Genomic DNA, 15280 nt, shown 5'->3' with positions numbered 1-15280 from the left:
GTTCAGTATAAAATGCTTATTTTGTCATCAATACTTATACTTATTTCTGACACATGTAAGAGTAACACTTTTTCACCACAAAAGAAAAAGACATTATCTTTCGAGGTCAGGGAGTTTCTGCATCTTGGTTTCAAGCTGCTAACTACATTTGACATGATGAGCAAATGATACATTTTTGTTTTTTTCAGAACCAAGTGTAAGCATCAGAGATGCTTACAAAAAGAATTTCAAAAATTGGTTGACAAAAGAATTCTGCAATAAGAATTTCTGTCTTATTTTCTGGTAGAAAATCCAAATTTAGAAAAGTAGAATATTTTCTGGGTTATATTTACTCACTTCACTTTATATTTACAAAATTTCTAATTTACTAACTATAGCCATATGACTGTGATTCTTTTGCCATGGGTGACACGAGTTAGAATGATTTTTGGTAATAGTTTTAACTCATTACTATCTCTTGTTTAATATGTTAAACATGTCTTAAAGCTTGAATTTGGGATCCTTTGATGATTTATCTATTTATATTAATATACCTCTAAATCTCTGATGTGTATAAAATGATTGTTTACATACAATCTGGCAAGTTTTCTAACATAATTATGATCAGTTGGAACTCTAAATCTTTTCTCTGTTTAATGTCAGAGTCAATTTTTGCGGTGCTATTAAGGAGGCCAAGCATCAAACTATTTGCTTCATTTATAAAACTGTAAAAACAAATATGATTCTCAACCACTTCAAGTTTGCCACATATTGTTTCCAACATGAAGACATATCCTCAAGCTCTCTGGGAATCCCATTGATGAGCTGTGCTATTTGCATGCCCCATGGGTCCTGCAAGCAATCATCTCTCTTCTACTGAACCACTATCCAAAATTCATTCTTTCCATTTACTAAAATGGGAAAAAAGGATTTGAGAATATTTGGGAGGAATAGAAGTCATGACCTTAATCTGTGTGGTATCTTGAAAACAAGTATATTTATTACCTTCATAAAACCCATCTCCACTTGGGAGCCATGTGGAAGGATCTATGGTTATTTGATATAAAACCTACACATATTATTATACACCAAAAGGACTGAAACAACAGAGTAAGCATCTGAATCTACAACTTAAAAAGCCAAATAAACTAAATAACAAATGATATGTTTCCATCATGAAAACTGGTCTTGTTTAAAGATAAAAAGTGTTAGAAGTAAATGAAAGTGTTTCAAAGTATCTGCTACTTGCATTTTTACATTTCCTCATACCTAAAATTGGTTTTTAGTGTCTTTCCTATTTCTTGTCATAATACTGGGATTTAAAAGCGTAAAGAATATGATGCATCTCAGAAAATAATATTTTGGTGTCTATTACCATTCACTGAAGACTGGGGGTACAAAAAAGGAAACAGTTTAAAATTCGTTGGAATTGTTCCGTATTCCTGTTTTTCCCGTTAGCCTTACCACTAAATCAATGTGAAAAAATCTGGGAGGAACCAGAAGAAAGGTAAAATCATCACTTTAGAAACTTAAAATACAAATTTTATGCAAAGGTCAGTTGACTACAGAGAAAGCAGAAGAATAATTCCATGGTTTCAAGTACAGTACATGAAAAGTTATTTAGAAAGCTATTCTCATTGCTTTCAGATGAACTAGGGACAGGTCTGCCTTAAAATGGGTAAGGGATTAGGTTTTGCAAGGACTTTGCCTGGCAGGTTTAGTTCGTAATCTGTTTTAGTCCCTCTCCCTTTGCAATACATTGTATGAGTGTCCTGTGTAAATGGGAACTTATTAAATGTTTTTATTATAAAATAAATTATTGACAATGGGCTATTCTCTTTATTCAAATTTTTGGAAAACGTTTCTTTTCTTTTTTCTTTTTTGAGATGGTGTCTTGCCCTGTTGCCAGGCTGGAGCGCAGTGGCGCGATTTCGGCTGACTGCACCCTCCGCCTCCCAGGTTCAAGTGATTCTCCTGTCTCAGCCTCCTGAGTAGGTGGGACTACACGCACATATCTACATGCATACACTAGCAGTAGTAATAGTTATAGTTGCTTTTGTGACTGTGGTCATCTTATAGCCCCACATTCCCACTTTAACTGAATTGATTTAGGGATGTAAAGAGGTAGTGAGATTAGAGGACACAGGATTCAAAGTCAGGTTTATCTCACTAGGATTTATGCATTACACCATACTGTTGTGGGTTTGTGGAGGTTTTGTTTGTCTGTTTTAATTTCAGATTTTCTACATCCAGGCACTATGCATATAAGCACTTCATCTTTAAGGGAACAATTTTTCCTTATTTTGAAACAGTAAGGATATTTATTTTTTTCTGAAAACATACTGGTATGTTACCTAAAAGGCACATTTTATCCTTGATACATTTATTTGAATGCATTTATATCAGGGAGTCAGTTCAATGAGGTAGCTGCCTGACTGCTTGGCTAATTCTTCAGCCATTGGTCTAGGTATTTCTGGTTTCCTAGTTATTATGCAATGAGATAAAAATGTTGGCTTAGGGTAGCTTATTCTCTATGAATTGTATTTGTCAAGTGTAGTAAGAGTATGGATTATTTATGTGTTTCCTTTATATTGCTAGTATTGCCAATAATCTTAATGTCTTAACTAATGGTTCGTATTTTTACATATAAAATTTAATCTGATGTAATTTCATAAATACACTTATAGAAATAGAATATTGCTGTATAATTTCTAGTCACATCATACCAATAGGTGTAATTAGTAATATAAATTTAGCAGGATCTGTTATTTAGTATTTGATTTTAGCCTGTGCTAAATCAAATCACATAAAATCATTTATGTCTAATTAATAAAAGGCTTTTTTACTTCAGGGAAATTTAAAATTGACAAGACAAATAGGAGAAAAGAAAACCACTGAAGTGTGAACCATTTTTCTTAGTACTATATATTAAAGGTATTAAAGATATTAGAATACTACTTTAAAATCATGTATCATTTATTGAGTATGCATAGGTTAGTTTTACATTATGCTTATAAGTAGTATGTGTTGAGATCCTATAGAAAGCATAGCAACATAGCAACACAACTAAAGCTGTGCTAGCCTTTAGGAATGCTGAAATATAAAAGTTCATTGATTCTAGGGAGCAACTATTCATTTTTGTTTGCTCAGAATTTGTCTGGTACATATAGAGGTCTGATTCATTTTAAATGCTGTAAATCAAATTAGATAGTAACATTTAGCAAAGTGTATATTATCCACTTTGCAGACTGTAAAAGAAAAAAGTTGTATACTTATAGTATGTGGATAAGAACCACTTTACAACTTGCATTTTTTTTTCTTGCATTATTTTTTTTCTTGCATTATTCTCTTACTGTGAGTATCTATAGTGATGAGCAATGGCATTATTGGCACAGCTAGCCTTCAGAATATTTGCTCACTTAATGCCAGCATGAAGTTTACACTGCCGTTAAAACCACTGCAATTTTTAGTTTTTTTATAAAGCTCTTTCTCATACATTCTTACTTCATCTTCACAACAACCCAGTGAGAGGGCAAATGGAGTGGAGATTTGTCATTTCTACCTGCCAGCATTCCAAGGCCCTTTCTACCCGGGGGAGGCCCTTTCTACCTCAAGAGCCCCCAAAATAAAATGGGTGGATGGTAATGTGTCCAGAATTGGTTCCTTCTGGTGGGGTTCTTGGTCTTACTGACTTCAAGAATGAAGCCAGGGACCCTCCCAGTGAGTGTTATAGTTCATAAAGGTAATGCAGACCCAAAGAGTGAGCAGCAGCAAGTTTACTGCAAAAGGCGAAAACACAAAGCTTCCAGGCACCCAACCAGCTTGCAGCTGCTAGCTCCGGTGGCCCACTTTTATTCCCTTGTTTGCCACCCCCCACCCCCCATCCTGCTGATTGGTTCATTTTACAGAGAGCTGGTTGGTCCGTTTTACAGAGTACTGATTGGTCCATTTTACAGAGTGCTGATTGGTCCGTTTTTACAGAGTGCTGATTGGTGCATTTACAAACCTTCAACTAGACACAGAGTGCTGATTGGTGCATTTACAGTCCTTTAGTTAGACAGAAAAGTTATTTAAGTCCCCACCCATCCCAGAAGCGCCGCCCGCTTCACCTCTCAGTAGAGTTCTACCTCCCAGTCCCTCTACTGAAATCAGAGAGTGCACATCTCTTCCATTTCCTTGGCAGCCCAAGTGCTCTCATTTGATGGAGGCTCAGCCAATGAGATGATCCTGCCTGGGATTTTCCCTAGAAATGAGCAAATCAGAGCAGCTGAGGACAGTTTGGAGCCCATTCTCATGGAGGCAGTTTGCACTGTGTGTTGTCCCTTTGGCGGTAGAACCATCTGGAGATTTCAGGGCTATCAAAGGCAACATAAGTGTCTGGAGTAGACACCTTTGTTTCTGCTATTTTTTCTCATGGTTTGTTGGCCTTTCTTCTTGACATGGCTTGGCTGTGTCCCACCAAAAATCTCATCTTGAATTGTAATCCCCATAATCCCCACATGTCAAGAGAGAGACCAGGTGGCGGTAATTGAATCATGGGGGCAGTTTTCCCCATCCTGTTCTCACGATAGTGAGTTCTCACGATAGTGAGTGAGTTCTCATGAGATCTGATAGTTTTATAAGTATTTGGTAGTTCCTCCTGTGTTCATTGTCCCTCCTGCTGCCTTGTGAAGAAGGGGTTTGCTTCTCCTTTTGCCATGATTGTACGTTTCCTGAGGCCTCCCCAGCCATCTGAAAATGTGAGTCAATTAAACCTCTTTTCTTTCTAAATTACCCAGTTTCCGGCAATTTCGTATAGCAGCGAGAGAACAGACGAACATATCCCGCAACTAGCCATCTTATATATTCATATAGCACATCTCTCTCACATTTAACTTGAGTAGGTTGTGGTTTTTTGCAGCCCAGAACACAGGTGATTAGAACAATTATTGCTCTTCCCCACTTACAGATGAAGAAATTGAGCCTTACAGAGGTTAAGTAACTTGCTTTTAGTTATATAGAAAAGCCAAGCCTAAATTCTATGTCTTCTGGTTAACGGTTGTTCCTTTCACAGCACACCTTTTTCCCACATGTGTTTAGTGGCCTTTGCAGTGAGGTGTGCTTCCTTCCTTATGTATATCTCCTCCATTGCAGTGCTTACTCCTATTTCCTGTTATAATGCTTTTCTGTTTGACATCAGATTTGGTCTCCCTTACTAGACTGTTGAGCATCTTGGAAGACAAGGATTCTATTCTATTCATCTTTTTTCTCTCAAACATACTGGAGTGCCTGGGTGCATAACTTAGTACCAATAAAGATTTTAATGAATGAATGAGCAAATAAGTGCATAAATTACTCAGTTAACTGAAAACACTGATATAGGTTCGAAGTTGGTGCTGTAAGATTGATTTCAAAAAAACACTACCTCTGTTCTTTACCAATCAAAATTTTGGGATATTTTAAATAAAGTGTTTTACCTTGAACATACAAAGATGTTCACAGCTGGGTACAGTGGCTCATGCCTGTAATCCCAGCACTTTGGGTGTCCGAGGAAGTGGATCACTTGAGGTCAGGAGTTTGAGATCAGCCTGGGCAAAATGGCAAAACCCCATCTCTACTAAAAATACAAAAATCAGCCAGACATGGTGGTGCACGCCTGTAGTCTGAGCTACTCGGGAGGCTGAGGTGTGAGAATTGCTCAAATCTAAGAGGCGGAGATATCAGTGAGCCAAGATTGCACCATTGCCCTCCAGTCTGGGCAACAGAGCGAGACTCTGTCTCAATAAAATGAAATAATAAAGATGGTCACTTAATAAACATTTATTCCATGATTATTATATGCTAGGTTTTAATGTGGGAATAAATAAGAATGATTCTCTTTTCAAAAAAGTGCTGCAGATGGATGGGTGAAACAGATGATTCCATATCTCAGGTAATGGAGCTGTGGGCAAAAAAAAAATCTGTGGTAATCTGAAGAGTGAATAGAGCAGCAGGCCCACTGTCAGCAGCCATGGGAACCACTAGACTGGCACAGGGATACAGCTCTAGGCAGGATGCTGTGCACATCAAGGAAATAGCCGTAATCCTTTGAAAGCTACAGAATAGCAGAACATGCTTTGCCTTTCCAGAATATTGTGAGATGCCCCCACTACAAAAAAAATTACCTGTACTCTTAACATACTTATTTTTTAAAGATTATAATCAAGTCTGGTTATAAAAATTTGGATAATTTTAAAATTACGTACCACTTGGGAATAACACATAAGACTATATTTTGGTTTGGCACAAAGATGAGAATGAAGATTGATCTATATGTCTAAGCGTTAAAGTTCAATACAACAGAAGGAACAAATATGTATATAGAGAGACACATAGATAGAAAACCATATATATATATGTATGTGTCTATGTATGTACATATAAAATAGGATAAATATGTATTAATATGATTGTTAATGTAATTTCCATTCTTCACAAATTATGTACACAGAAGAAATATTTAACTCCAAGAATGTTTTGGTATTGTTTGCAGACAATTACTACGGTACCCCAAAGCCGCCAGCAGAACCAGCACCATTATTGTTAAATGTAACAGACCAGATACTTCCAGGAGCCACTCCAAGTGCTGAAGGAAAAAGGAAGAGGAATAAATCAGTGAGCAACATGGAGAAAGCCAGTATAGAGCCTCCCGAGGAGGAAGAGGAAGAGAGGCCTGTGGTCAATGGAAATGGAGTAGTAGTAACACCAGGTTAGTCATTTACATTTTTTATGGGTTCATAAATCTACTGTTTTAGATCTAAGATATATATGTACACATAGATATATATACAGATACATAATAAGATATATATATACACACACGTATTTCTTACATCTATGTGTTCACATGTAAATTATTATAATTATCTTCAAAGAGAGAAGATTATGATATCAAATGGAAAGAACATGGAATTAAAGTAGTTGAAAGAATATACCAAAAAAATTTTTGTCATATTCTTCCAACTACTTTAATTTTTTATTTCAATTATATAATATTAGTAGCAATATAGTGAATGACTGAAACCTCTGTAAGATATTACGAGTCTTATATATGGTTGTGTAAACTTTTGAGGTCTTTGTTAATATTAGAGAAAATCTATTCTTAGAAATCTTGCTATGCTTGCAGTTCTGTCAGTAGAGGTTATGTCATGTGATTTAGTTTACAACTTCAATGAATACAATTTTCAAAATCGCTACAACTACAGAATGCCCATATTTTTGTTTCTTTTTCCTTACCACCTGATCTGGAAACATGAAGAATATATCTTTATACATTAACAATGTGAAGCCACTACCCTTGAACAAGGAAAATAATAGCCGTGCCTTTGATTTATGATCATTATACCACATATGTAAAGAATTAGACACAAATAGGCCGGGCGCAGTGGCTCACGCCTGTAATCCCAGCACTTTGGGAGGCCAAGGTGGGCGGATCACAAAGTCAGGAGATCGAGACCATCCTCGCTAACACGGTGAAATCCTGTCTCTACTAAAAACACAAAAATATTAGCCAGGCGTGGTGGCGGGCGCCTCTAATCCCAGCTACTTGGGAGGCTGAGGCAGGAGAATGGCGTGTATCTGGGAGGCGGAGCTTGTGGTGAGCCCAGATCATGCCACTGTACTCCAGCCTGGGCAACAGAGCGAGACTCTGTCTCAAAAGAATTAGACACAAATATAAAATGTGCTTGTGCAAGGTATGGATTTGCATTTTTCTCATTCTTATTAATAGAGCATCAGAAATAGATTTTTAAAATAAAATTATTCATAAATATTACCAAAACAACAACAAAACTATGGCATTTTGGTAGCCTGTTGGAGTAAGTTACCAAAATTTCATTTTATTTTTTATTTTTTAATGGTAGCATAGCAGTGGGCATTGAAAAAATCTAAAGTCCATGTTTAAAGCTTTTAAAAAACTGTTAGCATTTGTACCTTTCATACATACTATTCTTAAGATATTTCTTAGTACTACTTTGATGTCTATATTTTCATGTTTATTGTACTGTTTCTCTACTAATACAGTATTTGAATTTTCATGCTGTTACTTTTATCAAGGAAAAACTTCATAAGCGTACTTTTTATCTTCCTTTTTCAAAATGCCTATAAAAGTGTTCTTCATTGAACATAATATGAACATAAGGAGATCAAAAATTGAATCTGTGCTAATCATGGTAGAAAACCTAAGGTGCTTTTATCTTGATTACTCAGAGGAGGGCAACCTCCTCCATTAATATATGTGAGTTAAAATATATCCACTGACTCTAGCATCATTGATTTCTAGATACAAATGCTAAAAATCACTATAAGTAATGTAATTTGTCTCCTATGAAATGATGTGGCAATTTTCAACCAGTTAGATACCTTCCTCTTTTTTGATTCTGAAGTATCTGTGTCAAAATATTTGCTTTTAATTATGTAATTACATTTGAATTAAATCGATAGTACATAGTTTTTTTTAGCTGATCTTTGATGTGAGAAGTGGAACAACTCAGCTGGGTTGAAGCAGTAACCAAAAAAGAAGCAGAGGCTGGGGTCAGATAACATTTGCAAAATTTCTTACTGTTTAACATCTTGTGGTTAAAAGTGTAAAAAGTATATTCCTGCTAAACCAGGCTCACTGATCCCTATTTCATTTCTTATCTGTGTAGGGCAAATAAAATGAAACATTCTTGATCCACAGACTTTTAAACCAGAAACTTGTTTAATTATGGGGCTTACTGAATCTAGAAAGCAAAATTTCCTTCTATTCGTACCTTAAGCATAAAGATGATGTGCTTTTATGGTTAAGAGGTCTTCATCACCCCCAGAGAAACTGGATAAAACTGAACTCTTCTTGATCAACCCTAGCCATATGACTGTCTCTGGATTCCTCAGCATGATGATAGTAGAGAAGAACTGTTAGCCAACTCCAGGTTTTCAAGACAGTCAATGGATGCTGCCAACAGTGGCTCTGTAAATAAGCCTGCTGGACAAGTGGCCCTTATACTATGCTTTTCTTTCCTGTTATGGGGAGACGAGAGATATACAAATCAGGCAGCCCTTCACCCACTGTTCAAAAATGAGCGGAACAGTCTTAAATCAAAATATGGTCCATCATCCATTATTAGAAGTCCTTTGACAATCCTGGTCTTTGAAATGTCTTTGTTTTTCTTTATGTTTATTGAGTAGAGACTTTAGGAATTTCTTTGACCTCCTCTGATACACATTTTCCAACTCTTCACCTTTTGAACCTCATCACATTGGTTTTTTTTTTTTTTTTTTTTTTTTTTTTTTTGGCACAGTGTCTCTGCCCTGCTTTCGTGTTCTTCACATTCTTCACATTCAGCAGATACAGGAGATTTCAAAGAAGACTGAGAAACATGTTCCTGGCCAGGGGTGGAGGCTCATGCCTATAATTCCAGCACTTTGGGAGGTCGAGGCAGGTGGATCAATTTCATAGGAGTTTGAGACAAGCCTGGGCAACATGGCGAAACCCCATCTCTGCAAAACACACACACACACACAAATTAGCCAGGCATGGTGGCACACACCTGTAGTCCCAGGTTCTTGGGAGGCTGAGGTGGGAGAATCGCCTGAGCCCAAGGAGGTCAAGGTTACAGTGAGCCATGATGGTGCCACTGCACTTCAGCCTGGGCAACAAAGTGAGACCTTATCTCAAACAAACAAAAAAAGAGAGAGAAAAACATGTCACTTAAATTTTAGTGAATACTGTCCTATATCAACTAACTATAGTAATAATTTATCAGACTTCAATTCAGAGCATAAATATTGTAATCAATAAGGTACATTTGGAGAATATAAAAGCATATTGAGGTAATATTATTCCATTACAAGGGAATTTTGATAATAGTAATAAGTAATGAAATAGTTCCCTTCTTTTGAATGCTTACCATGTGTTAGGAGCAGCCTAACCTCATTATAGGTATTAGTTCATTTAACTATCTTAACTCTTCCATTAACTAGGTACTACTTTACAGATTAAGAAACTGAGATACTTTGGCTAGTAACTGGAGTTCATATATAGGAAATTTTGGTCCACAACCCGTATGTCTGGCTGCCATGCTATCCTGAGTCTTATATAACAAAATACAAGCATAAATATATTTCTTAGTGATATATAGACATATAACCACTATTTTACCTGTATATCTTTCAAAGTGGTATTATAAATTTCTAGTTACCAAAAACTTCATATTGCTTTTATTTCTTGAACTCATGTACAATGAACTTACCTCCCTCTGTGGGTATAAAAAACTCCTAGTTTTTAAAATTCTGTGCATATATAAGCATCAAATCTACCAATATTTGGCTTCATATATACTTAACCAAAACTTTAATCAAGTAAAGGTTGTGATTCCTCGGTTTATATCTAATACCTATTTTTTTTTCATCTTTTCTCCTTTGAACTAGAGATTATACTTAAACTGCAGTTTTCTTTCTCCCAGACCTTATCTATATAAAGTCAATGACCACCTTTAGATATATAAGTTATCCAGTTCTGCTAACATTATCAGTGTTATCAAAATTCACATGACATGTGAATGTTTATTTTACTGAGTGTTCTTTCCTTTTGCTCAAAATTAGACCAGACACATAGAGTTAGCCCATGGCACCTAGGAAAACCATATAATGATTTTTCAGTGTCAGGACAGAAACATCTCTCTGTCGTACATTGCCTTGGTAATGGAAATCGATACAATTCTATCCTTAGATATATAGTTTTATCCTTGTCAATAATAAAAAATTAGAAAAATAAAAATAAATAATAATGGCCACTCTCCTCTAATGGATACAAACAATGGACCGGGCATATAATACATGTATTAACTCTAGTCCCGTAATAATTCTATACTTATTTTATGAATGAGATACTGAAATTTTGTTTAAAGTCCTTAACTAAAGTAAAAGTTTATTTACTGGCAGAGTTGAGATTTGGATCTAGTAATACCTGAACTCATCCGCTCTCCAACACATTTCCCAGAACTGTTAACCATGCCAAGGACAAAGGGACTTCTGACCTCTCCAAAGTAAATTGCAATCCTGCAGCTTAGAGGATTTAGTCTACATTGTATTCCATTGTATTTGTCATTTACTAGACTCACAGCAGTGATGTTAGATTTAAAGACAAGTATGGTGCATCCTTACATCAGCTTACAGATTGTTTTTGAACCGGTATTTAAAATTTATATCCCCTGGAAACCTTAACATCAACGTCACCTATATTTAGGTATTTTCATCTTTCTGTTTATCTTGTTAGAGTTGATATCAGCCTCATGGCTTCAAATTCTATAGATTTATCTGCATCCTTCCCTGCTCTGCTGTGTTTAAGGTATATTTCTAACTAATGCCCACTGGACAGCATCACCTAAGCATTACTTCTGCAACTTAAATGCAATACGTTTCACTTAAACTCTTTGCCATACAACGAACAAGCAAACCAATTCACGAAGCCCTTTACCTGATTTCTCTAATTCTACATTTCACCCATATACCTCAGAATTATCTTTATGTTTCTTTTCCCCGGTCTTGGTATTGTTTATTAGGCACAAAAGGGCCTTTGGCTCCCGTCCTTTCCTTCGAAATATCACTGCACCATCCTAGAGCACTGCCTTATTAACTCATGTGTGGACTGTAGTTCCCTAACTGATCTGTATGCCTTGAGGATCCTTCCTGATCCAATTACCTTTTTTTCCACCATAGGTAAAAATTCCTGAACCAGAACTGGGTCATGGCAGGGCATGATGACTCACACTTGTAATCCCAGCACTTTGTGGGGCTGAGGTGGGTAGATGAGGTCAGGAATTCAAGACGAGCCTGGGCAACATGACAAAACCCTATGTCTACAAAAAATATAAAAATTAGCCAGACATGGTGGCACACACCTGTAGTCCCAGCTACTTGGGAGGCTTAGGTGGGAGGATCACTTGAGCCCAGGAAGGTCGAGGCTGCAAGGAGCCATGATTGTTCCTCTGCACTCCAGCCTGGGTAACAGAGTGAGACCCTATCTCAAGAAACAACGACAACAACAAAAACAGGTCATGCAACTGTCCTCAAAACTCGAATGAGCTTCTGTTTCCATTGGTTCAAATTTCTCAGGCAGCAACTCAGGTCCTCCTACATTTGACTAGAATATCTCTGTTAGCATTGGCTGCCATTAATCCTATGCATAAACTCCCTTCTCTCATCCACACGACACACTCAAAACATTTTCAGCTGTGTGGTCAGGCCATTCCCACATTTGAATTCTCTTTCTGTATTCACAATCCATTAAAAATGTTTCTTATTTCCTGGGAATCCCTTGTTGACTTCACAGTGAAGAGTAAAAGCTGATCATCTCTGAATGACAGTAATACAATTTGCACTTTTCATGTATTTGGAAGGTATTAGCCTGGTACTTGTTGAAAACTTTTCATAATGTGCATGTCTGGTATCCCCATATATATATATATATAGTAAACATTATTAGAACAAGGACTTTTTTTTTTTTTTTTTTTTTTTTTTTTGAGACAGAGTTTCACTCTTGTTGCCCAGGCTGGAGTACAATGGCGTGATCTCGGCTCACCGAAACCTCTGCCTCCTGGGTTCAAGCGATTCTCCTGCCTCAGCCGCCCAAGTAGCTGGGATTACAGGCGCCCACTATCATGCCCAGCTAATTTTGCATTTTTTGTAGAGATGGGGTTTCTCCATGTTGGTCATGCTGGTCTTGAACTCCTGACCTCAGGTGATCTGTCCGCCTCGGCCTCCCAAAGTGCTGGGATTACAGGTGTCAGCCACCGCGTCTGTCCAAACAAGGACTTCTTTTACTTTTCTGTTTATCTGTTCAGCAATTAGCATATATCTTTAAATATTTCAAGTACGTAGTAAATCTATTTTTTTAGTCAATCTTGTCTAATCTCTAGAGGATGTCAGTTTTACAGTATCAACATGCTTACATTCCTTTCATGCTCATTTTACACTATTCAGTATATTCAATATGCAGTGTTTCCTAAGTTTGAAGGATATATCCCTGATCCTATATTCCTTCAAAAGTTGTATAACTAAAAAAAAGTATATAGAAGTGCATTTTAAAATACATACTCTTAGAGATGAGAATTAGCCGGCCTCCCTAGCTTTGGCAATACCAAAGATAGATAGATGATTAATAGATAAGTCGACTGGATGTTTTAAAAGATTGAACTCTCCTTCAGGAAAGCAAGATCCTGTAAACCAGAGTAATTAGGTTAAGCTTTCTTGGATTTCTTTTATTTCATGAGTTATCTGCTAAACTTTTCCGGAAAGTAATTCACTATTATCTTGTAGCTTCCCCTCATGAGCTATTAGTAAGCCTAGTGGAAAGAATTAGAAATGCACATATATTTTAAAAGTACTTAAATCTCTCTGTTAATACACACATACACACACACAATGCCAGGAGGAACAGGGCCCCATGAGAGCTACCTTCGCCAACAAAGAGAATACAGTATGTATACACAGAGCTGCCTTCTCCAGGCCCCCAAGCCTGCGATTAGTGCAAATGAACTGCATCTCCCAGAGAGCAAACAGAGTGTCCCTTATGTGATCACCGAGTGTCCTCGGCAATGATCTCAGTTCACCATTAGGGACCCGCATCCAGGTCCTGTGCTGCTTGGCACGCTGACTGTGCATGCACCATCAGTCCTGGTTCTGTGAATGAGACCCTGTCACTGTCAAAAGAATTATGTCCTCCCTAGTGAATCTCACTGTTTTCCTGTGAATAATGCCCCACTCTGAAACCACCCCAATGCCTATGCCCTGCTTATTTTTGTGTGGGTTCACAGAGACTGCAATTTGTGTATCTACCCAGATATTTATCTTTTTTGAGCAGGGTAAGAAGGGCTTAATTTTATGATCTTGTTCCCAGAGTACTGGGTTTTATCTCTCTATTGAATGGGTAAATTTCTGGGGCTAATTTAAATTAGCCTTCTAAAATTAGATATTCTATCCATAAATGACGGCCATTCCATCTTTTCTTGAAAGAATTATTTGAGAGTTATAACTGTACTAGTTTTAAAATGTTCTGATTATCTAGATGTAATTAAAAAGTAATGATATCACTTTAGAGTTTGTGGTGATTGTAATTACAATATTACTATTAATATTATAATTTTATAATTATGGTAATATTACTATTAATATTAATCAAACTATTATAATAGTGATTGTAAACATACCATTTTAATAAAGGAAATCATGACTAGTTTTAGGAGTGTCATTTTAAATCAAGGCACAGTCACGTTTCGGTTAAACTGAAAGTAATGGATGTGAACCTCTTTAGTCCTTTTTTTTTTTTTTTTTGAGACAGAGTTTCACTCTTGTTGTCCAGGCTGTAGGGCAATGACATGATCTCAGCTCACTTCAACCTCTGCCTCCTGGGTTCAAGCAATTCTCCTGCCTCAGTCTCCCAAGTGGCTGGGATTACAGGCATGTGCCACCATGCACAGCTAATTTTGTATTTTTAGTAGAGATGTGGTTTCACCATGTTGGACAGGCTGATCTCGAATCCCTGACCTCAGCTGATCCACCCGCCTCGACCTCCCAACCAAAGTGCTGGGATTACAGACGTGAGCCACCGCACCCGGCCCTCTACATCTCTTAAACGGATTCAGCATTGCATGCACTCAACCTCTGGAGAGGGTGTTTCTCTACTTCTCTGCAGGTTTACGTAATTTGTATGTGAGGGAGATTTGATCCATGAGTGGGGAAGGCAGAACGAGAACAACGAGCATAGCACCTCAGGTTTCTCCAGCAATTACAGAAAGCCCATGGAATTGTGAAAATGTTTAGGTTTCTTCAGTTTCTCCAGCCATTCTTAGAATCTAAGCTTTTTTCTAATCATAATCATGTATTCTCTGTAGGTGTGATTTTCACCTGTGTCCCTGTGTTTCTTATAGTTCCCCTCAGGAAAGTGATTATGATTATTGGTGCAAAATTTCAGCTACTTTACTGTCAGTGATGGCTCTGGTTATTTCTGGCTGAGGACCGGCCTTTCTCTCTGAAGAGAGCATAAGGTCTCTCCGAGCACCCATTCCTTCCACGTGACTCTATCACTGGGAACAGTATTCTGATGTTTTTACCCCTCTTTGACTTTTTGTTCTCATCCAAAAATATTTTGACTCCAATTTTGCCCCAAAGAATAGCTCTTGAATTATCAAGATCAAATTTAAAGTCTTCCTAATTTTCTCTTTCATCTCCTTTGAATTTCCTGGAACTTCAGAAAGTGGCCTCATGTTTTATATAATACTATGCTCCTGATTTAAAAAAAAAA

The 15280-nt window shown here is 37.1% G+C and overlaps 1 protein-coding gene across 4 annotated transcripts in view; it reads left to right on the top strand.

Annotated features, from left to right (window-relative positions):
- Nucleotides 1-15280, top strand: part of MAGI2 (membrane associated guanylate kinase, WW and PDZ domain containing 2) — a 1483072-nt gene that overhangs the window by 959819 nt on the left and 507973 nt on the right. For all 4 annotated transcript variants that reach the window (XM_050782786.1, XM_050782785.1, XM_050782788.1 and 1 more), the window contains exon 4: nucleotides 6491-6706. In XM_050782786.1, coding sequence (XP_050638743.1) covers nucleotides 6491-6706 — 216 coding nt within the window. The remainder of the gene's footprint in view (nucleotides 1-6490; nucleotides 6707-15280) is intronic.

The sequence above is a fragment of the Macaca thibetana genome, chromosome 3, assembly GCF_024542745.1.
Source record: "Macaca thibetana thibetana isolate TM-01 chromosome 3, ASM2454274v1, whole genome shotgun sequence".
In the NCBI taxonomy this organism is placed as follows: Eukaryota; Metazoa; Chordata; class Mammalia; order Primates; family Cercopithecidae; genus Macaca; species Macaca thibetana.
This window is presented reverse-complemented; position numbering and strand designations above follow the sequence as displayed.